General features: G+C 37.8%; 1 protein-coding gene across 1 annotated transcript; it reads left to right on the top strand.

Moving 5' to 3' along the window:
• Positions 1–1,388: 1,388 nt before the first annotated feature.
• On the top strand, positions 1,389–4,588 carry NAP1L2 (nucleosome assembly protein 1-like 2). The gene is made up of 2 exons (XM_011926560.1): positions 1,389–1,392; positions 2,350–4,588. The coding sequence occupies exon 2, from the start codon at positions 2,409–2,411 to the stop codon at positions 3,783–3,785; it is 1,377 nt and encodes a 458-aa protein (XP_011781950.1). The 5' UTR covers positions 1,389–1,392; positions 2,350–2,408; the 3' UTR covers positions 3,786–4,588.
• Positions 4,589–25,064: the final 20,476 nt, after the last annotated feature.

Genomic DNA, 25,064 nt, shown 5'->3' with positions numbered 1-25,064 from the left:
ATGTCATTACTGGCCACTTGTTTCTCTTCTTTGTAGAAATCTTTGTTCAAGTCCTTTGGTCATTTTTGAATTGGTGTGTTTTCCTTTTCTTGGTTATTGATTTGTAGAAGTCCTTTATATATTTTAGATATTAATCTCTTATTATCATATATATGATTTGCAAATATTTTCTCCAAAAAATTGTCTCTTAAAGCTGTTGATAGTATTTTTTGATGCACGAAAACTTCTAATTTTGAAAAAGTCCAATTTATCTATGTTTTCTTTTGTTGTCTATGCCTTTGCAGTCATATCTTTTTTGTTTTATGTAACAAAACAGAGCATTTCCCTTGTGGTTTCTGTGAATGCCTGTATGACTCTGAGGACTCTTCATTCTTAAAAGTAGATAAAAATACTTTCTCTTTGTCCTTTCTAATAGTTTAACTGCATAATATATTTAAATAACAATACATTTTATTTTAAATAATGTATCACATTTTGGAGAGTGCTTAAAAATATTGCAATATACTAACAAGAGGGAAAAGTTTGTAAAACCGTTTATTCCAATTTTATTTTTCAAAACCTCCAGCCTAAACACAAACATATATATATATATAAGCAAATTAGAAAGAAAAGTACCAAAATGTCCACATTGGTGCTCTATGGGTTGTGAGGCTTCTAGTGATTTCTGTGGTACTCTAAAAATGATCTCATTTTCCAAATTTTCTAAAATGAGCATAAATAGTATTTATTATCTGAAAACTACAAGGAATATTGCAACTACAGAAATAGAAAAGGGAAACTTAGAGTGGATGGGACTCATAACTGTGGAATCACCACACTGAGATATGAGTCTCAAAATTTAATTTTGTGAATACTGTAATGATATGTAGTACACAGGAATAAAATAAGTAAAAGGAAAAATTTATCTACAAACTGACAGAATCTAGAAATAAATACAACAGTATGTAAACAGTTTTAATATCTGTGATAGTAACAAATTATTCTTTAAATCTGAAAAATAATAGTCACTTAAAATTTTTAAAAATTGTTCAATTAATAAATGATCCAAATTAGAAATTTGAACAAAATAAACCTCATCAATGATTACTATAGAGAGGAAATTGTAATTACTGCAAAGCATTCCACCCTATGAATGCCTTATCAAATAGTTTAACCATTTCTTTAATGCTGAGATTTAGATTATTTCCAATTAACTCAAAAGCATCAAGCAAATGTTATGATTTCTAAGAATAAATATAACTTTCCATTTTGGCTTTTATATATATGCATATTTCTAAAGGTTATTAAAGCCAGCATTAAGGAGAAGCAGAAAGTCAGTATTGGAACTGGGGTTATTTATAAGCCAGGTAGCTCGTTAATTGTGGTGAATTGTCTGGTATGTTTACTTTTCACGTAGTTGTATACACCACACTGGTTTTTCATAACAGGCCTTCATTCGCCCCCACTGCCACCGGACTTCCTCCTCCTCCCCTCACAGGAAATGTTTCGAGAATTTTTCAATCTAAAATCGTATAGGTTGTGAAAAATACAGACAAACATAATATAGAATATTTAAATAACTGACACCCCACCTAAAGACCATCAATGCTAATTCCTGGTGTTTTTAATCTTTGAAGCGTTTGTTTATCAGCTCTTCCACCATCCATCTCTCCCCTCCCCAGATCCCCGATCTAAAATCAAAGAGATTGATTTAGGATGGGTGGGTGCCTTGTCCTCTCTCATTGTTCGACATTTTAGTTACATTTTCTCTGAGCTCTCTGGAAAGCATAAATATATAATATCGGTTAAAAGTTGGATGAAATGAACTAATAAACGCAATGGGATTCCAGAAAACTCCACGGGAGACGGGCTAGAGGACCAGGAGGAGGTGGATGAATCAGCCATATTAGAGAGTCTGGGAAGGTGAGCAGAGTTGAAAACTTGATAGATCTAAGAATTTACTGGCTCTGGGTTTGTCAGTCACTACAGTGCAGCAAATGAGATTAGAGCAGAGTTGTGGGAGGGAAGGAGGTGACGCAGCAATCTATTTGCACCAAGAAATTTTAGGCAAGTGACAGCTGCGTAATCATATTGCGGCACCGTTTTTTCTTGCAGCAGTAGCTGCTTGCGGAGGAGGTCTGCCCACTGCGGCTCTCTGCAGTCTCTGGCTCTCTCCTGCAGGATCTGTCAGCGCAGCCGTCGCCGCCCTCTGCACCCAGCCCAGGCCGCCACTGCTTCAATCCGATTCTCAAAACCTCAGCACCACCTTTTATCCCCGAGGCAGCCTTGATCGTCTTTCCCTCAGTCCGGACGCCACTGCTAGGTCCGACCACCGCCGCTTCTGATATTTCGGTGAGTCTTTTCCTGCAGAGGTTTGGTCTCCCGATCTCTGTGGTAGCCACCTTAGGCGTGTACGGTCCTTTGAAAAAATGGCCGAGTCAGCGAACCACAAGGAGCTGTCAGAATCCAGTCAAGAAGAGGCTGGTAATCAGATAATGGTGGAAGGGCCCAGGGAACATCCGGAGCGCGGTGAAGATGCCGCTGCTGGGCTTGGAGATGATGGGAAGTGCGGTGAAGAAGCCGCAGCTGGGCTCGGGGAAGAAGGGGAAAATGGTGAAGATACTGCTGCTGGGTCCGGGGAAGATGGGAAAAAAGGTGGAGATACTGATAAGGACTCAGACCCAGACCGTCCAAAAGGACTTATCGGTTATGTTTTAGATACGGACTTTGTTGAAAGTCTACCTGTGAAAGTTAAGTACCGTGTGTTAGCCCTTAAAAAGCTTCAAACTAGAGCGGCCAATTTAGAATCCAAATTCCTGAGGGAATTTCATGACATTGAAAGAAAGTTTGCTGAAATGTACCAACCCTTACTGGAAAAAAGACGTCAGATCATCAATGCAATCTATGAACCTACAGAAGAGGAATGTGAATATAAATCAGACTCTGAGGACTATGATGATGAGGAAACGTGTGATGAAGATATGTATGGTAATGAGGAGGGTATGGTACATGAGTATGTGGATGAGGACGATGGTTATGAGGACTATTATTATGATTATGCTGTTGAGGAGGAGGAGGAGGAGGAGGATGACATTGAGGCTACTGGAGAAGAGAATAAAGAAGAGGAGGATCCTAAGGGAATTCCTGATTTTTGGCTGACTGTTTTAAAAAACGTTGATACACTCACTCCTTTGATTAAGAAATATGATGAGCCTATTCTGAAGCTCCTGACAGATATTAAAGTTAAGCTTTCAGATCCTGGCGAGCCCCTCAGTTTCACACTAGAATTTCACTTCAAACCCAATGAATATTTCAAAAATGAGTTGTTGACAAAGACCTATGTGCTGAAGTCAAAGCTAGCATATTATGATCCCCATCCCTATAGGGGAACTGCGATTGAGTATTCCACAGGCTGTGAGATAGATTGGAATGAAGGAAAGAATGTCACTTTGAAAACCATCAAGAAGAAACAGAAACATCGAATCTGGGGAACAATCCGAACTGTAACTGAAGATTTTCCCAAGGATTCATTTTTCAATTTTTTCTCTCCTCATGGAATCACCTCAAATGGAAGGGATGGAAATGATGATTTTTTACTTGGTCACAATTTACGTACTTACATAATTCCAAGATCAGTATTATTTTTCTCAGGTGATGCACTTGAATCTCAGCAGGAGGGGGTAGTTAGAGAAGTTAATGATGCAATTTATGACAAAATTATTTATGATAATTGGATGGCTGCAATTGAGGAAGTTAAAGCTTGTTGCAAAAACCTTGAGGCATTAGTAGAAGACATTGATCGTTAGAGCAGAGTACATATGGCCCTGAAATTAACTGCCCTAGATATAGTTACTCAAGGTATAAGAAGTCTTGTATTCTGTACTTTTCTTGTAGTGTCAGTTAAAACACATGTTTCAAAAATATAAGAAAAGTTCAAAAACTAATTAATTTGCATTTTAGTAGTAGAAGGTTTTCAAGAAACGTACACTGTGGTAAATAATTTAAAACACTAGTATGGTGTTGTGTAGCTTCATCCTTCTGAAGTCTTTTTGTCATGTAGCTATTCATCTGTGGCTATGAAACTATCAGAAATGCTAAGTGAGATCAATATTTGTTTGGAAAAAAAATCCTGGGAAGCAATCCAAGGGTTTTTGCTGTTGTTTTTCTTTTTCTATTTCTGTTTACTTAGTCCTTTAGCTAGTGGATTTAATTTTGTTGTGCCTGCTTCATTTTGCAATAACAATGCAGTAGAATTTAAAACTTGAATGCTTAAGAGGCCTGCATATAGATAAGAATTTCAGGCAAAACTACATTTATTGTTAATAACAGCTTGTTCATAGGCTCTTGTATTTTATGTAACTGTGATAAATAATGAAACTTAGTTATATTGAGGTTATTGTTTATCAGTGAAGTGTTAGTCATAGTATTTTCAAAAGTTTGCACATATTGTTCTGTGTAATTGTGTAAGCCATAATTACAGTGTATAATTCTCTTTTCCTATTAAATCATTCATTGAAAGTGATCACTTTACCATTTTGAAAAGATATTTCATGTTCTTTCACTGCAAAATAAAATGAATAAAAGTTTCAGAGTGTCTCATGTTTAAAAATTGATTTATTTATTGTTGCAAAAGTAATATGTTCATTGGGGGACATTTGGGCAATACTGAAAAAATTCATTAATTAAACACAAAATCCATATACCACCCACCTACCCCAAAATAAGCACTGTTAATGTTTTGATCTATTTTCTACAATTATGTTTGTATATGTTTATACACTTATGCAGATTTACTAAGACTATACTAAAATGTGCAAAGAAAGTATATCTTTCTTAGTGTTTATAATTATGCTGTTCATAATCTCGAGTCTACCTTCACTACACAAGATTGCAGGGAAACAAAATTCTCAATTCTAATCAATCCAGTAATCTCAGTGCTATTTAATAATTTAAGCACCATTTAGAAATAACAGGCTCCTGTGTGTGTTAGATTGTATTTCATATTTCTTACCTACCCTTCCGCAATGTCATCTGGGTATATATGGGATTACATTATTAATTGTGGCTGGGGTGGGAGTGGAGTGCCCTGATTCAGGATAATGGGATGTGGTTGATCAGACCCTTGTCCCAGAGCTGACTTTGCCTTTGTTGCATGTGGAAACAGAGGCTGTGCTTCTCCCTTTGGCAGACTCTGAAAAGGTCACATTCATACCTCTAGTACAAGAGAGAACTTCTTGGTCCCCTCCATGCCACGTGGGAACTGAGAGTAACTAGAAAATGCTAACTCTGTCTCATTATTGCTGCCTATCCACTCTTCCATCCCAAGTGGTTGGATGGATGTGATCTTGTGCAAGTATAAACCAAAAGTGGACAGAAGTTCTGTCTGTGACTTATTCTTCCACTATTAAACATGCCTCCTCCTTCAGATCTTGGCCCAGAGAGGTAAGTTTATAGCAGTGCCAACTTTTTGTATTTCTGTTTCATACCCCTCTACAATCAACTGAGGAGGAAATTATGAGCTTTTTCTTTCCTTTTCCTGTCTGGACAGGACTCTCCTCTAATGTTAAATCTTCCTCCCAGAGATGGGGTAGATGTTCCCTGCTTTTCTCTGCGGTTGCAATAGTTGACAGGATATGGGGAAACAGACAACTTACTATTATAAGGAAACTTAAATCAGGAGATACTTTCAGTGTATGCCTGGTAAGTATAGACTTATTTTAACACTTTTCAACACCATTAATCTTGACCTCTGTGAAATTATTGACTCTCCCCAGTGCCCTGTCACAAACAGAGATTGGGCCACTTTTAATTGTGCCTACTGTTGTGCATTAAAAAGTCAGGGACATGAGTGTATCACTCCTGGTATTTCACAGAGGAGGCTCAGACATTTTGCAGTTTCTCCTATACCTTTCTTTTACCTTCATTAGATAGAATAGGAAAGATGCTTCTGGGTTTGCTCTGAGGGCAAGCCAGACCCCTTTGCTCTAACTGTCATGTCAGTGGCCTCTAGTCAAAGGCAAGGATATACCTAAAGGTGAAGAAGTTGGGTTTATTCTTCACTGCAGTGAGAGAGAACATACTTCAGGGAACCATGGAATGTATCAGTAAGTGGGTGTTAGAAAAAACACTGGGTTGTAAGATTTGGTGGTGGGTCCAAGGATAACAAGGTTTCCTCTAGATCGGATGCTGACAGAAAATGCGGGCAATTTTATGATTGGTAGCTCAATAAATCTTATCCATAGGGAGGGGAGACTAGAACAAGGATAGCCTGGGCAGGGTTGGGGAGGTGTTGGTATGTCGTGGGTGGCACATTGACCTTGTTTTTGTCTCTGCTTAGACAAAGTTAAGTGGTCTTGCTTTGTCTCATTTTATCACAGTTCCAGAGTTACCCTATGGTTTGTATTGTATGAAATAGTTTATGTCCAATAGGAGAATATCCTGGCCTAGCTGTGACTGCCAGGCTAGCTTCCTAAGGTCAGGAACTATTCTTTATTTTTCTTTCTCTTTGGCCTCTTCTTAGGGTTACAATTTGAGACTCTCATCCCTCCCACAGCTTGTTGTGGGAGGGAGGTTCATTCAATTGGTTTTAGACTAGTGTAAAGACAATTTAGGCTTTGAGGGTAGGCCACCAGCTTCAGTCCACATACCATATAGTTCTGTACTAGGAGTAAGAACCTATGTGTGACAAAAAAAAATCAAGTTTTACCTTAGTTCTCTTCATATTTGTCTTTAAAAAATAAATCACTATATGGTCCTGGAGAAGTCATACAGGTGGCTGTTGGGCCTTGTTAGAATTTTGGTATTCCTAGGGAATACACTGAAATACAAATATACAATCAAATTCCATTTTGGGATACGTGATAACTTACAGTTCAGAATGATTAGTCTTTGAAGCCAGGTTGCCTGGATTCAAATCCCAATTCTGCAGCCTGCTAGTTGGGTGACTTTGTGCAAGTTACTTTATGTATCTCTGTTTTCATATCTGTCAAAATGTAATAATTGTGCATCTACCTCATACAATTATTATGAAGAATTAACTAGTTTATGTGCTTGGAAATATGCTTGGCACATAAATGCTATACAGATGTATGTATTTTGTTATTTTTATAACTAAGTTTGTATCTATAAAATACTCAAAATTGGTATACAGTAAAGGTAGAGTAAATTCTTTTTTGGGAGGGGGACACTGGAGTGCAGTGGTGTGATCATGGTTCACTACAGCCTCGACCTTCCAAGCCCAAGCAATCCTTGCACCTCAGCCTCCTGAGTAGCTGGGACCACAGGCACACACCATTTGGAAGTCAGATATGTATAAATACATGTCTGTACATGTACACAAGACGTGGAGCATATGAAGTGAATATTACTGGTTCTGACACCTACTGAGCAATTTCATGTCACTATAGTGTAGGTTTATTTGGAAGAAAAAGTAGATAATGTGTTAATTATCTAATAGTAGTTCACAGCCTCTGTAAAATAGAGAACCTGTTAATTTAAACCTTATACAAAAGGTTCTGTACCCCAATTTGAATGTATCACTTGGCCATGAGAAAAAAGCTATCCTACCAGTTTTATTTGATTAGTACTGAAATAAAAATTTTACAAAGCAACTTGATGAAAATGGTAAAGGTAACTGTACATTTCTATTAAATTTTATATTCCACTCTTAACTTACTAGTAGGCTCTTTTTTTTTTTGATGGAGTTTCACTCTTGTTGCCCAGGCTGGAGTGCAAATGGTGCAATCTCAGCTCACTGCAACCTTCGCCTCCCGGATTTAAGTGATTCTCCTGCCTCAACCTACTGAGTAGCTGGAATTACAGGCATGCACCACCATGCCCCGCTAATTTTTGTATTTTTAGTAGAGATGGGGTTTCACCATGTTGGCCAGGCTGGTCTTGAACGCCTGAACTCAGGTGATCTGCCTGCCTCGGCCTCCAAAGTGCTTGGATTACAGGTGTAAGCTACCACGCCTGGCCGGCTCTCTCTCTCTCACACACACATACACTCACACACAAACACACACATGCACACACAGACACACAGGACAATATGATCCAGAGCGAGAGAAGTTTGTAGAGAGTTTCCCAACAGGTGGAATCAATATCAGTGGTGCTTTGTCACTTAATATTTCTCCATCAGTTTTCAAGGTGAAAAGAGGTAATAAAAAGTGATATTCTGTATGCATATGCATGCTCGCATCTATGCACGTATGTCCATATTTCACTGAAGAATGTACTGGCACTAAGTAGAAATAATATTTAGATAATAATCTTTGTTGTCCAAAATATCACCTAGAATTTGTCAGCAATCTTATGAATAAGGGAAGACTGAATGATTTGTAATGAGTTCTCTTCTCCACTATGGTGATGCAATTTTTATTTTATAGCTTAGAGGAATGGAAAAGCTTTTCCTTGCCAAGACTCATGTCATCCAATCCAAAGCATTTACATTTCATGTTCAAGCATTAAAGTTGCATACTCTTACTATAACATGGTGTTTGTAGAACATTTCAGCATTACGTTCTCAGTGGAGTGAGTTTGGACAGGGGTGCTTATCTCCATTCTTCAGATGAGAAATCTGAGATGTAGGCATTGTAGCTTGCCAATATCATCCAACTAGTAAAGAACTCAGCTCTGATCTTACTGCTTGTGCTCCTTTCACCATACTATGCTGCCTTCTGTGAAACTGAATGATGCTACTAGTTTGCTTAATATTTAAAACTCCCTCTATGCTTATTAAAACTGTGCAAGGCCAGGCGTGGTGGCTCATGCCTGTAATCCCAGCACTTTGGGAGGCTGAGGTGAGTGGATCATCTGAGGTCGGGAGTTCGAGACCAGCTTGACCAACATGAAGAAACTCCATCTCTACTAAAAATACAAAAATTAGCCAGGCGTGGTGGTGCATGCCTGTAATCCTAGCTACTCGGGAGGCTGAGGTAGGAGAATCGCTTGAAACCAGGAGGTGGAAGTTGCAGTGAGCCGAGATTGTGCCATTGCACTCCTGCCTAGGCAACAAGAGTGAAACTCCATCTCAAAAAAAGAAAAAAAACACTACTCAAAACTAGCACAGGAAGGGATATTAACTTATACTCCTTTGTCAGGTTTATTATCTCATAGACTTAGAATTTTTAACAGCCTAGCTGAAGCTTTTTAAGAAAACATCCCAATACAGCTTTAAAATGTGAAAACCTTACAGGAATTGATTAAATCTCATTTTGTCTAAGATATTCTATAGCATAGACTTTGCTAATGTGGCCTATTTTTTCTCACAAAATCATAGATTTAATTTAAATTACTTGCCTTTTTAAAATGTTAATTTTTTTTCTGGATGATTGTCTCTCTGTGAAACTTGTATATTATGTGACCTGGAACAAACTAATAAATCCCATTTTTCAGCAGTTTCCTCATCTGTACAAGGGAGATAATTAGTAGTGCCTATATATATATGTTATATGATTGTTTTGATGATTTGTTGTAATAATGACTGTGAAGCACAATGCCTGGTACTTAGTAATCCCTAAAACATTAAGTGATTATGACTGTAATTACCATAATCAATTCTTAGGATTGTTATGAGGATAAAATTATAATATGATGTGATACATAGTAGGAATTTAATAAATTATAGCTACTCTTTTATAGGTTTATACCTCTGAAATGATCACAAACAGAAAGGAATGTGAGATGATTGTCACTTTATGTTTTTTAATTTTTTATTTGAAATAATTATAGACTCAGCAGGAGATGAAAAAATAGGACATAGAATCCCATTAGCTTTTTTTTTTTTTTTTTTTTTCTGAGACGGAGTCTGGCTGTGTCGTCCTGGCTGGAGTGCAGTGGCGCCATCTCGGCTCACTGCAAGCTCCGCCTCCCGGGTTCATACCATTCTCCCGCCTCAGCCGAGTAGCTGGGACTACAGGCACCCACCACCACGCCCAGCTAATTTTTTGTATTTTTAGTAGAGACGGGGTTTCACCGTGTTAGCCAAGATGGTCTCGATCTCCTGACCTGGCGAACCGCCGGCCTCGGCCTCCCAAAGTGCTAGGATTACAGGCTTGAGCCACCGCGCCCAGCCGAATCCCATTAGCTTTGTATGTTTATGCTTTCTGACAAATTTTGAAAATTTTCAGCCTTTTTTTCATTGAATTATATTTGCTATTCAACTTTCTTTTGGGAACTCTGATGACATAAATGTTAGATCTTTAGTTATTGTCACAACTGTTATGATTCTTTTAGTTCTTTCAGTCTGTTTTCCTTTGTTGTTCGATTAGGACAATCTATTTATCTGTTTTCAAGTTCATGGACTCTGTCCCGCCATATACATTTTCCTGTGGAACCAATCCAGTGAAATTTTTGTGTTAGTTATTTTATCTTTTTCAATTTTGTAATTTTCATTTTGTTTATTTTTACAACTTTTATTTCTTTGCTGAGATGTTATATTATTCATATGTTTCAAGAGTGTTCATAATCGCTTGTTGAAGCATCTAATGATGTCTGCTTTAAAATTCTTGTCAGATAATTCCAACAGCTGAGTCATCTTGGTGTTGGTATCTGTTGATTGTCTTTGCTCATTCAAGATGTGGTTTTCTGATATTTCATATGATGAGTTATATTCATCATATCCTGGACATTTTGAGTATTGTTATGAGACACTGGATCCCATTTAAATTTTATATTTTAGCAAGAAGTCACCCAGTTTAGGTTTAGTGTCTCTGTATTGGTTTACTTGTTTTTGACGACCTTGATGATTTTAAAGAGAAGTAGTCAGGCCCTTTGTAGAATGTCCCTCAATTCAGATTTGTCTAATGTTTGTCTCATAGAGCAGGTTTATGTGTTTTTAGAAGGTTACAGAGATGACATGTCTTTCGCATCATGTCATATTGAGGGAAAATCCTGTCAATATGACATAACTGATTATGTTAACTTTGATCACCTAATTGAGGTCGTGTTTGCCAATTATCTCCACTGCAAAGTTACATTCATCCCCACCTCCACTTTCCATAATGTTACTCTTTAGGAGCCTGTTACCAAATGTAGTCTATACTTAAGGGGTAAGGATTTGTGCTACATCTCCTAGAAGGGTGTCCACATAAATGAGTTGAAATTATAATTTACAGAAAATTGTCTCTTTTTCACTGTTTATTATCTAAACATTTTTTTAAAATATCAGGATGGACACATGGGTATGTATTTTGTGATTTGAGTTATTTCTTTTTTACACAAAGTATTTCAGCTTTGGCCATTGGTAGGAGCTCTTTTAGTTTTTTCCTTGCATCCTTAGGTATATCCTTATTTGTGTGTGTATGTGTGTGTGTGTGTGTGTGTGTGTCTGTGTATCTGTGTGTGTGTATGTGTTACCCACGTTTTTACTTTCTGGCAGTACAAGATGCTTCAGGCTCATCTTGTATATTCTCTATCCCAGTCCTAGAATCAGCCATTTGCCCAAGGAGCCCTTGTTCCTTTTATTGGAGAATGGTATCAGAAACCAACTATTTATTATTCTTATACAATAATTATAAAATATGTAATAATATTTAATTATTTTAGGCTGAGTAATAATTATATAAACCATAATTTGCTTATCTATTAATCAATGGATGGACATTTGGGTTTTCTCCGCACCTTTTACCTATTGTGAATAATGCTGCTACAATCATGGGTGTACAACCATATGAGCTCTGCTTTGAAATTTTGAGGCATATATCCAGCAGTGGAATTGCGGAATCATGTAATAAATCTTTTTAACTTTTTGAGGAACTGCTGTACTGTTTTCTACTGAGGCTGCACCATTTCACATTTCCATCAGTAAATTACAAGGCTTCCAATTTCTTTATATCCTTGACAATACATGTCATTTTCTGCTTTTAATGGCCATTGTAATGGTTATAAAGTTGTTTTTCACTGTAGTTTTTGTTCAATTTTTCAGACTTATTGGTAACGCTGAGAATGTTTTCATGTGCTTCTTGCTAATTTGTGTATCATCTTTGGAGAAGTGTCTATTCAAGTCCTTTGCCTCTTTCTATTTTAGAAATCTTTTCCTTGTTGATGATGAATTGTAGGAATTCTTTTTATGTTCTGAATACTAATTCCTTATCACATATATGATTTCAAATACACCCATACCTGGAAGATATTTTGGATTCAGTTTCAGACCACTGCAGTAAAGCAAGTCATACAATTTATTTTTTGGTTTCCCAGTGAATATGAACTATGTTTACAATACACTATAATCTATTAAATGCGCAATAACATATATCTAAAAAACAATGTACATAGCTCAATTAAAAATACTTTATTGCTAAAAAAAATGCTAACAATCACCTGAGCCTTCAGCGAGTTAATTTGGTGGTGAAGGGTGTTACCTTGATGTTGATGGCTGCTGACTGATCAAGGTGGTGATTTCCAAAGGTTGGTGTGCCTGTCACAATATCTTAAAATAAGACAATGGTGAAGTTTGCTCCATCAGTTAACATTTCCTTTCATGAAATATTTCTCCATAGTATGTCATGATATTTGATTGCATTTTACCCTCAGAACTTCTTTCAAAATTACAATTCTCTTCAACCCTGCTGCTGCTTTATCAACTAAATTTATGTATCATTCTAAATTCTTTGTTGTCATTTCCACAGTTTTCACAGTGTCTTCACCAGGAGTAGATTCCATCTCAGAAACCACATTTTTTGTTCACCCATCAGAAACCACTTCTCATTCAAGTATTTGTCTTGCAATTTCAGCAATTCAGACACATCTTCAGGTTCCACTTCTAATTCGAGTTCTCTTGTGACTTTCGCCACATCTGTGGTGACTTTCTCCTTTAAAATCTTGAAACCCTCAAAGTCATTCATGAGGACTGGAATCACTTTCTTCCAAACTCCTGTTAATGTTGATATTTTGACCTCATCCCATGAATCACAAATTTTCTTAATGGTAAATCCTTTCCAAATGGCATCTAGAGTGATGAATCCTTTCTAGAAGGTTTTCAGTGTACTTCTCCCAGATACATTAGCAAAATCACTATCTGATATATTTGGCTGTGTAACCACCCAAATCTCATTTTGAATTATAGCTCCCATAATTCCCACATGCTGTGGGAAGGGCCCAGTGGGAGGTAATTGAATCATAGGGGCATTTTCCCATATGCTGTTCTCATGGTAATAAATAAGTCTCACAAGATTTGATGGTTTTATAAGGGATTTTCCTTTTAACTTGATTCTCATTCTCTCTCTTGCCTGCCACCATGTAAGAGGTGCCTTTCACTTTCTGCCATGATTGTGCCGCCTCCCCAGCCACATGGAACTGCAAGTCCATTAAACCTCTTTTTCTTTATACCAGTATCAGGTATGTATTTATCAGCAGTGTGAAAATAGATTAATACAGTAAATTATTACTGGCAGAGTGGGGTGCTGCTGGAAAGATACCCAAAAATGTGGAAGTGACTTTGGAACTGGGTAATAGGCAGAGATTGGAACAGGTTGGAGAGCTCAGAAGAAGATAGAAAGATGTAAGAAAGTCTAGAACTTCCTAGACACTTGTTGAATGGCTTTAACCAAAATGCTCATAATGATATGAACAATGAAATCCAGGCTGAGGTGGTCTCAGATGGAGATGAGGAACTTGTTGAGAACTGGAGTAAAGGTGACTCTTGCTCTGTTTTAGCAAAGAGACTGCCAGCATTTTGCCCCTGCTCTAGAGGTTTGTGGAACTTCGAACTCGAGGGAGACGATTTAGGGTATCTGGCAGAAAAAAATTTCTAAGCAGCAAAGCATTCAAGAGGTGACTTGGGTGCTGTTAAAAGCATTCAGTTTTAAAAGGGAAATGGAACATAAAAGTTCAGAAAATTTGCAGCCTGACAATGTGATAGAAAAGAAAATCTCATTTTTCTGAGGAGAAATTCATGCTGGCTGCAAAATTGCATACATAACAAGGAACCAAATGTTAATCACCAAAACAATAGGGGAAATGTCTCCAGAGCATGTCAGAGACCTTTGTGGCAGCCCCTTCCATCATAGGCCTGGAGGTGTAGAAGGAAAAAATGGCTTCTTGGGATGGGCCCAGGGACCCCTGCTCTTTATAGCCTAGGGACTTGGTGCCCTGTGTTCCAGCTGTTCTAGCTATGGCTAAAAGGGGCCAAGGTGCAGCTCAGGCCATGGCTTCACAGGGTGCAAGCCCCAAGTCTTATCAACTTCCATGTGGTGTTGAGCCTGTGGGTGCATAGAAGTCAAGAATTGAGGTTTGGGAACCTCCGCCTTGATTTCACAAGATGTACGGAAATGCCTGGATGTCCCAACAGAGGTGCTTTAGGGGCAGAGCCCTCATAGAGAACCTCTGGTAGGGCAATGCAGAAGGAAAATGGGTGCAAGCCCCAACACAGAGTCCCCACTGGGGCACTGCCTAGTGGAGCTCTGAGAAGAAGGCCCCCATCCTCCAGACCCCAGAATGGTAGATCTACCATCAGTTTTCACTGTGCACTTGGAAAAGCCACAGACACTTAATGCCAGCCCATGAAAACAGCTTGGAGGGGGGCCGTACCCTGCAAAGTCACAGGGGTGGAGCTGCTCAAGACCATGGGAACCCAACTCTTGCATCAGCATGACTTGGATGTGAAACACGGAGTCAAAGGAGACCATTTTGGAACTTTAATATTGAATTACTGCCCTATTGGAAATCGGACTTGCATGGGACATGTAGCCCTTTTGTTTTGGACAATTTCTCCCATTTGGTACAGGTGCATTTATACAATGTTTGTATCCCCATTGTATCTAGGAAGTACCTAACTTGCTTTGGTTTTATGGGCTCATAGGTGGAAGGGACTTCTCTTATCTCAGATGAGACTTTGGACTGTGGACTTTTGAGTTAATCTTGAAATGAGTTAAGACTTTAGGAGACTGTTGGGAAGACATAATTGGTTTTGAAATGTGAGGACATGAAATTCAGACACGGCCGGGGTGGAATGATATGGTTTGGCTGTGTTCCCATTCAAATCTCATCTTGAATTGTACCTCCCATAATTCCCCCATGTTGTGTTAGGGACATTGTGGGAGATAATTGAATTATGGTGTCATTTTCCCCCATACTGTTCCCACAGTAATGAATAAGTCTCATGGGATATGATGATTTCATAGGGGGTTTTCTTTTTCACTTGGCTCACATTCTCTCTTTTGACTGCCACCGTGTAAAGCATGCCTTTCACCTTCCACCATGATTGTGAGAACACAAGGAACTGTGAGTCCATTAAATCTTTTTTACCTGATATATTATTCAGTATCGGGTTTGTCCTTATCAACAGTGTGCAAATGGACTAATACACTATGGTAGTTTTGTTTTATAAAATGTATTTCTTAAATAATAAGACTTGAAAGTCAAAATTACTTCTTGATCCATGGGCTGTAGAATGATGTTGTGTTAGCAGGCTTGAAAACATTACTCTCCTGGCATATGCCAATTAGAGTTCTTGAGTCACCAGGTACTTTGTCAGTGAGTAACAATATTTTGAAAGTAATCTTTTTCTCTGAGAAGTAGGGCTCTACAATGGGCTTAAAATATTCAGTATACCATGCTGTAAACAAATGTGCTGTCATCCAGGCTTTGTTGTTGCAGTTAGAGAGCACAGGTGGATTAGATTTATTATAATTCTTAAAGGCCCTAGGATTTTCAGAATGGTAAATGAGCACTGATTTCAACCTAAAGCCAACAGCTGCATTAGCTCTTAACAGGACGGTTAACCTGTTGCTTTGAAGCCAGGCATTGACTTCTTCCTATCTATGAAAGTCCTAGATGGCATCTTCTTCCAATATAAGGCTGTTTTATCTACATGGAAAATCTGTAGCTTAGTTAGCCACCTTCATCAGTATCTTAGCTAGATCTTCTGGGTAACATGCTGCAGCTTCTACATCAGCACTTGCTGCTTCACTTTGCACTTCATGTTGTTTCTTTCCTTAAACCTCATGAACCAAGCTCTACTAGTTTCCAACTTTTCTTCTGTAGCTTTCTTACCTCTGTCAGAATCACAGAATTGAAGAGAGTTAGGGCCTTGCTCTGGATGAGCCTTTGGGTTAAGGGAATGTTATGACTCACTTTATCTTCCATCCAGATTACTAAGCTTTCTCCATATTAACAATAATAATGTTTATTATTATTATTATTAATGTTAGCTTGTGTGAAGTTCACTGAAGTAGCACTTTTAATTTCCTTCAAGAACTTTGTCTTTGCATTCACAGCTTGACTGTTTGGCACAAGAGGCTGAGCTTTGTCCTCTCTCAGGTTTAGAGATGCCCTTCTCACTAAGCTTAATCATTTCTAGCTATTGATTTAAGTGAGGGATGTACCACTTTCTTTCACCTGTACAGTTATAAGCCATTGTAGGGTTATTAACTGACTTAATTTCAATATTATCATGTCACCTGAGATAGGCAGGCCTTAGGAAAGGGATAAAAATGAAGGAATAGCCAGTTGGTGGAGCAGTCAGAGCACACACAGTATTTATTGATTAAGTTTGTGGTGCTCAAAACAATTACAACAGTAACATAAAAGAGCACTGATTACAGCTTATCATAACAGATACAATGGTAATTATATTACTCTTATATTAATCATATTACTGAAAATGTTTGAAATGTTATGAGAATAACTGAAATGTGCCACAAAGACACAAAATGATCACGTTCTACTGGAAATATAGAATCAATTGACTTTCTTGATGCAGGGTTACTACAAACTTTTAATCTGTAAAAAAATCTCAATATCTGCAGAACTCAATAAAGCAAAATAAAATAAAACAAGCTATGTTTATATTTTCTCCCATTCTGTAGATTTCCTTCTAGGTGTTGAACTACCATAATCTTGAGCTACATAAAACATAAGCAGGTTGTTAAAACCATTTAAACTAAGGAATTTAGAGACTTTGTTGTGCTGCAATTTTTTTTGCAGTTTTTTAAAGTAAATTGTCCTAAGGTGGCTAATTTTTAAAAAGTATACATTTATCTGCATAAATTTCATAGCTGGGAACACTATACCCAGGAGGCTTTATGACTAGGTACTTGGATATCTTCTTGGTAAGTTTATTTTAATTCTATGGGAAGCAGAAAATTTTTCTAGTTGAGATGGATGGAAAGGGGCCAGGGGCAAGGTCTTTTGAATGGATGGTAATGACCCAGGGGGTAAAGCTCCTTATTTTTCCAGCTTGTTAGGAATTTTTTTGCCCATCCTTGATTTGGAGGATCTGAATTAATTCTGTCTCCCAAAAATCAGTCATTATAATCTCACATACCCACCTCTTCTGTGATAGTCCCTGGACCTAGAGAGAAAGGTGCTTATATAGTTTAGGCACCAGGGGTTTAGCAACTAAAATAGCTTGGGCTTGGTGGGATTTGAAGTAATTTTAAAATTTTGAACCTATCAGATACAGATGCGGTTATTTCCACTCTTCCCTCCACTTTCCAAAGGCAGAGATGCCTCTTCCCATGGCCACCATGACCACAGGTCCATGGGGTGTACTGACAGATTACCACTAATATTTCCTTAAGGCTAAAGTCCTCTTCAGTTAGTTTGCGTGAATGCTACCTGTTGCCTTTCAGGGCAGCAGGTTCCCCTCTGGCACAAGGCAGATCCAGAAATGTCATCCAAGAGACAATTCCAGGAATTAGAGACTCCAAGAGCCTGCTTGGTCCTCTACCCCCTTGTAGTCACAGCTTGAGTTCCTGCAAACTTTGCCATTATGGGCTACATGCTCTGGGGCCTCTAAGGTGCTCTTGTACCTTAGGTGGTGCCAAAGGTGCAAGACAAAGTTCCCTTTCCCTTTCCTTCTGCTTTCCTCATATGGAAGGAGTCTTGTTCCATAGCCACCACAGCTGGAAATGTGCTGATTATCACCAAAAACGAGTAAGTCACAAGGCTCACCAAGGATCTCACTGTAATACCTGGGTATTGCTTCTGATTATTCAGGGCTCAAGAGCTCTTCAGTTAGCAAGTGGTGAATCCTGCCAAGACTGGGTCCTTCCCTTCAAAGCAGCAAGTATCCTTCTTACCCGGGATATGTCTAGAAATATTGTCCAGGAGCTGGGGCTTGGAAAGGTGGCCCTGTGACTCTGATTGGTACCCTTTTCTACTGTGGCTGAGCAGGTGTCCAAGATGCAAGACAAAGTTCTTCCCACTCTTCTATATCCTCAAGCAGAGGGAAGGGTTCTCTTTTGTAGCCATGTAACCCCAGTTCTACAACCTGGGGTTAGGGAGGGGTGATGCCAGCACTCCTTTATTGCCCCAGCTGGTGTTATAGTAGGTCATGTGTATCCCAAGTCTCCTGGCTCTGTGCCCAATTCAGCACTAGTACTTATCTAGTGTTCACAGCCCTTGTGGCCTAAACTGCCTTTTAAGTTTATTTGGGGCCCCAGAGAACTGTACCCCATAATGGCAAAGCTTGCAGGAACTCAAATTCTGACCACTGGGATGGGCAATTCACCTCTGCCTAGAGCTGGTTTAAATGCTCCCTCCATGACTGGGTGTCAGCTGAGTTTGGTTCAGTTTTGTTTTCTGTTATAATAGAGAATTACTGAGTTCAATGCCTCACAAATTCTGGATTCTCTCCCCAGCCTATAGAAATGTTTACACACCATGCCACTGCTGCCAGGTATGGAGGAGGCATGGCATCTGTGACTCAAGATTCTTTTTCCTAGCTCCTCAGTGCCTCTTTCAGTGATATGATGTTAAAACCAGGTACTATATGTGCTCAACTGATTTTTGGTTCTTATGAAAGAGTTTGTGTGTGTGTGTGTGTGTGTGTGTGTGTAGATATTTGTTAAACTGGTGTCCTTGTGGGTCAGACAATTGGTGGAGCCTTCTATTCTGATTCCATGCTCCGCCCTCTCCCAGGGTTCCTCTTACTATCATATTTTAGCTGGGACAAATAGATGATATTTTAAAGGTAGTACAAATACCAAACCAGACAGAATTTGATTTGGGAGCCATACACAGGCTGTCATTGTAAAAAGGGTAAAGTCTTAGCTAGTGAACTACAGCAGGAGACAGTTACCATTGCTCTTTCTAGAAGAAAAACTAGAGGCAGTTTAGTTTTGGCTAGCAAAAGGTGACTTTTTATGTAGATGAAACACCTGAAGAAGTCAAAAATACTTAACTTTTTGCTGGCCTTTTTAAATTTTTATTTTTCATTTTGCAGCTGCCGAAGTTTAACCAATTCACAGGTCTTGTTATTCATAATTTGGAATTCTCCTTTGGATTTAACCAAGTAGGATAGAGCTGGTCAAACCCAATGTGAAAAAGAAAACAGCAATGACAAGAAAATACAAATATTGAAATCAGAAACAAATGAATAAACACGAAACAGTTAAGCAAAACAAATGATTATACTGTTTATACTATAAATGAGCACTCTAATGATAAGGAGAAATTAAGATCAGCTTATTGTAAATCATAACTTTTAGTTATTAAGGAGAATTTTTAATGCAAAACTCCAGCTCAGGTACTTACTTAGGAATGGGACCTAGGCTGAAAACTGCTCTCTACCATCTTAAAAGCTGGAAAAACAAGTCTTCCCTTTTGGAAGTGAGTAAACTCCAGAAAAAGACTTGTGCAGTAAAATAAACATTAGTTACTACCCAAATTTGGGGAGATTGGTGATCCTCTGGGAGGGGTAAGCTTCCAGATGTCAGCAAATTTTCCTATTGGTTTGAATAATCAAAATAGCCAAAGCCTAAGCAATGTTTGAGTCGTATGTATATATAAGCTATACAAACCATCAATCAGGGAATGTGTGACAGGTTAGGGCCACCTTCACATGGAGTCCTGTCTGTTGGTCACTAATTTGTAAGCCAAAAAGTATCTGAGACAGGTCTCAACAAATTTAGAGTGTATTTTTCGTTCTTATGAAGGAGCTTTTCTGTTGGCTCTTGACACAGCCTCAGGAGGTTCTGAAAACTTGTGCTTGATTTTACAGCTGGATTTTATACATTTTAGGGAGACAGAAATTACAGGCAATATATGTAACTTACTCACTGATCGGCCCAGAAAGCAGGACACCTCAAAATGGTGGCTCCCAGATGATAGGTATATTCAAAGATTTTCTGATTGGCAATTGGTTGTAAGAATTAAGCTTTGTCTGAAGAGTTGAAATCAAATTGGGTTAAGGTAAGGGGGTGTTGTGGAAGCCAAGGTTCTTATCATGTAGATGAACCCTAGAGATAGCAGGCTTCAGCGTGAATAGTTGTGAATGTCTCTTATGAGACCTTAAAGTGTGTCAGACTCTCGTGAAAAGACCTAGTAAGAGATGGAGATTCTCTACAGAATATAAATTTCCTACATAAGAGGTAACTTTTCAGGGCCATTTCAAAATATGTCAAGGAAATACATTTTAGGGCAAAATACTTTGATGTCCCTCAGGGCCTGCTATTTGTCATGTGATGTTATAGCAGAGTTAGGTTGGAATTTGGTGTTTTATTGCAACAAGGTGTCTATTTTATCAGTCTTAAGGTCTCAGTTTTAATGTTAATTCTCGTTAGTTGTGTCTAAACTCTAAAAGGAGGAGGGTATAATAAGATATGTCTGATCCTCCCTTCCCATCATGGCCTGAACTAGCTTTTCAGGCTTTTTGGGGATCACCTTGGCTGAGAAAAGGGTCCTTTCTGTTGGTTGATAGGCTTAGAATTTCATTTTTTGGTTTACACTATCCATTATTAAAAATAAAGTTTCAAGATTTCAGTATTATTGTACAGTTGTCTGGTTCTCCCTTCAATTCCATCAATGTTTGCTTCATACGTATATATAGGCTGTGATATTTGGTGCACATATTTTTATAATTGGTTTTTTCTTTTTGTTGAAATGATTATTTTATCAATATATAAAGTCCTTATTTACTTGTGAAACAATTTTTGACTTAAAATTTATTGTATCTGATATTACTATAACCACCCTGATCTCCATTGTTTACTATTTGCGTGTAACATCTTTTTATATTTTTTAAAAATTTCAACCTAAGCTTGTCTTTATATGTGGAAAATCTTTTGTAGTCTGCATATAGTACGGTAACTTTTTCAATTGATTCTGCCAATCTGTGCTTTATTATTAGGGAGTTTCACCTATTTACATTTCACCTATTTACATGAGGTGATTACTTGCTGCAAAGAACTATTTCTAATTTTCTATATCCTATAGTGCTTTTATCCCTCATTTTTTCCCTACAGTCTTCCTCTGTGCCTAGTTGATTTTTTGAAAATATATATTTAAAACATTTTTTGTGTGTGCATTCTATACATTATTTTGTGGTTACCCATGAGAGTCACATATAACATAATAAACTAATAACAATCAATTTTGAATTGATATAAACTTAACTTTAATCACATGCAAAGACAACTCCTTTACAGCTCTATCCCCTATCACCACCCTCCACACCTTATTATATTGATGTCACAAATTACATCTTTATATATTGTATACCTATTAATATAGATTTATATTTATTTTTATACATTTTTTTAAATCAAGTAGAATAATTAAAAGTATAGTTATGAACCAAAACTGCAATACTTTTTTTGTGTGTGTTTTTTTCCACTTAACCCACCAATCCCATCATTGGGTATATACCCAAATGAACATAAATCATTCTATTATAAAGACACATGCACATGCATGTTAATTGCAGCACTATTCACAATAGCAAAGACATGGAATTAACCTAAATGTCCATCAAGAGTAGACTGGCTAAAGAAAATATGGTACATATACACCATGGAATAGTACATAGCCATGTAAAAGAGTGTGATAATGTCCTATGCATCAACATAGATGCCCTACGCATCAACATAGATGCAACTGGAGGCCATTATTTTAAACAAAGCAGGAACGGCAATCCAAATACACTATGTTCTCATTTATAAGTGGGAGCTAACTATTAAGTACACATGAACACAAAGAAGGGAGCAATTGACACAAAGGCCTATTTGAGGATAGAGAGTGGGAAGAGGGTGAGGATTAAAAAATTACCTATTTGTTATTATGCTTATTACCTGGGTGACAATCTGTATAGCAAACCCTCAGGACACATAATTTACCTATACAAAAAAATCCCCACATGTACCCCTGAACCTAAAATAGAAGTTTTAATAACTCAGTAATACTGCTTTCATATATTTGCTCCTGTATTTACCTTTATCAGATATTTTTATATCTTCATATGGCTTCAAGTTACTGTTTAGCATCTTTTTATTTCACCTTAAATAACTGACATGCTTTTCCATTTCTTGTAGGCCAGGATGAGTCATAATAAACTCTCAGTTTTTGTTTATTTGGGAATGTCGTAATTTTGCCCTCATTTGAAAAGACAATTTAGCAAGATATAAAATCCTCAGTTCACATTTTTTTTCATTCATCCCTTCAAGCATACCATCTGTAAACCAAAAGTAAAATTCTAAGAGTCATAACCAAAAAAAGCACCCAGCTCTCAACCAAGGGGATCCAAAGAAACCTGAAAAACTAGTTTAGACCATGATAAGATGATGGGGAAGGGGGATCAGACGTGCCTCATTAAACCCTTTCTCTTTTGAAGCTTAGACACAACTGACCATAATTAACATTCAGAGGGAGATCCTAAGACTCTTTGGAGCAATAAGATACCAACTCCAACCTAACTTTTGTATAACATCATATGACAGATAATAGCCACTAAAAGAAATCAAAGTATTTTACCCCAAAATACATTTCTTTGACATGGTTCTGCAAAGACTTCTCTTGCAAGTAAAATTTACATTCTACAGAGAATCCTCTCCCCTTTCCGGGTCTTTTTCTTATCCAGTAGAGATTTAATTGAGAGTCTGACACCTTTTAATGTCGGATAATAGACATTCACATCTGTCTCTCTGAAGTCTGCTATCTGGAACCTACATCTATACAAAAAGAACCTTTGCTTCCACAACACTCCCCTTACCTTACTCAAGGTGACATCAACTCTTCACATAGAGCTTAACTCAACCAATTGCCAATCAATAAATCTTTGAATTCACTTATAACCTGGAAGACCCACTTAAAGATGTCCTGCCTTTCTGAGCCAAAACAATGTATACTTTACATGTATAGACTTATCTCTGCCTTTAATTGCTATCTTCATAAAATGTATAAAATCAAGCTGTAACTGAAACACCTTGTGTACATGTTCTTAGGATCTCCTGAGGCTGTGTCATGGGTCTGTGTCCTCACGTTTGGCTCAGAGAAAACCTTTTCAAATATTTTACAGATTTTGGCTTTTATTTTTGTTAACACATCCCACTGCCTGATAGCTTCCATGATTTCTACTGATAAATCTTTTGAAAATCTTATTGAGATTTCCCTGTATGTGACAAGTTGCTTTTGTTTTGCTACTTTAAAGATACTCTCTTTGTCTTTGAATTTTGACAGTTTGATTATAATGTGTTTCTGTGTGGGTCTCTTTGGGTTTATACTACTTGAAATTTGTTGACTTCCTTTTATTTTTATTTATATATTTTCTCAAATTTGAGAAACGTTTAGCCAATTATTTATTCAAATAAGCCCTCTGCCCCATTCTCTCACTCTTCTCTTTCTGGAAATTCTATAACATATATATTGGTCCTTATGATAGTGTCTTGTGTTCCTTAGGTTTTGTCCACTTTTCTTCATTTTTTTCTCCTCATACTCAATAATTTTAATTGTTCTGTTTTTGAATTCAAGGATTCTTTTTTCTGTGTGCTGGAGTCGTTTGTTGAAGTTCTCTAATGAATTTTTAAATCAGTTATTGAATTTTTAAGCTCCCGAATTTCTTTGGTCTCATTTTATAGTTTCTCTTTGTAAGCATTCTATTTTTTCTTTTTAAAGATGGATTCTCACTCTGTTGCCCAGGCTGGAGTGCAGTGGCATGATCTCAACTCACTGCAACCTCCATCTCCCAGGTTCAGGCAATTCTGTTGCCTCAGGTTCTCCAGTAGCTGGGACTACAGGTACATACTGCCACACTCAGCTAATTTTTTTGTATTTTGGTAGAGATGGGGTTTCACCATGTTGCCCAGGCTGGTCTCAAACTTCTGAGATCAGACAATCCATCCACCTTGGCCTCCCAAAGTGCTGGGATTACAGGTGTCAGCCACTGCACTCTACCTAATATTCTAATTTTTATATAAAATTTCTCTGATATCCTTTAGTTTTTTGTCTGTATATTTTGACAATTTGAGCACATTTAAGTCTGCCGTTTTAATTACTTTGTCTAGTTATTCTGGTGCCTGTGTTTCTTTTTCTTTTCTTTACTTTTTTTTTGAGACAGAGCCTAACTGTGTTGGCCAGGCTGCAGTGCAGTGGCATGATCTCAGCTCACTGTAGCCTCTGCCTCCCAGGTTCAAGTGATTCTCCTGCTTCAGGCTTCCCAAGTAGCTGGGATTACAGGTATTTGTCACCACACCCAGCTAATTTTTGTAATTTTAGTAGAGACCAGTTTCATTATGTTGGGCAGGTTGGTGTTGAACTCCTGATCTCAAGTGATTCACCCACCTCAGCCTCCCAAAGTGCTGGAATTATAGGCATGAGCCACTACACCCAGCCTGCCTGTATTTTCTGAGTGTTGATTTTCACCACTTTAATTTATTTATTTCAATGGGCCATGTTTTCCTGTTTCTATGGATGCCTTGTCAGTTTTTGTTGTTGTTTTTGCAGTTGTTATTGAAAACTGCACATTTGGAAAAAAGCCACCTCTTCTAATCTTTGCAGACTGCTTGTGCATGGGAAGTCCTTCACTAATTAGCAGGGCATGTTCTGACCCTAGGAATCAGTCTGAGTAGAAAGATTAATATCTCTTCACTTCTTTTCTGAGCATACATATTGCCTGGGCTTATATGTTGCTTTTTCAATTCTCTCACATACATGGCTGTTGCAGAAAGTCAGGGACCCCAAACAGAGGGACTGTTTGGAGCTGTGGCAGAGGAACATAAATTGTGAAGATTTCATGGACATTTATCACTTGTAATAATACTCTTATAATTTCTTACACCTGTCTTTACTTCAATCTCTGAACATAAATTGTGAAGATTTCATAGATGCTTATCAGTTCCCAAAACTAATACTTTTATAATTTCTTATGC

This window comes from Colobus angolensis, unplaced genomic scaffold (assembly GCF_000951035.1).
Source record: "Colobus angolensis palliatus isolate OR3802 unplaced genomic scaffold, Cang.pa_1.0 Scaffold699, whole genome shotgun sequence".
In the NCBI taxonomy this organism is placed as follows: domain Eukaryota; kingdom Metazoa; phylum Chordata; class Mammalia; order Primates; family Cercopithecidae; genus Colobus; species Colobus angolensis.
This window is presented reverse-complemented; position numbering and strand designations above follow the sequence as displayed.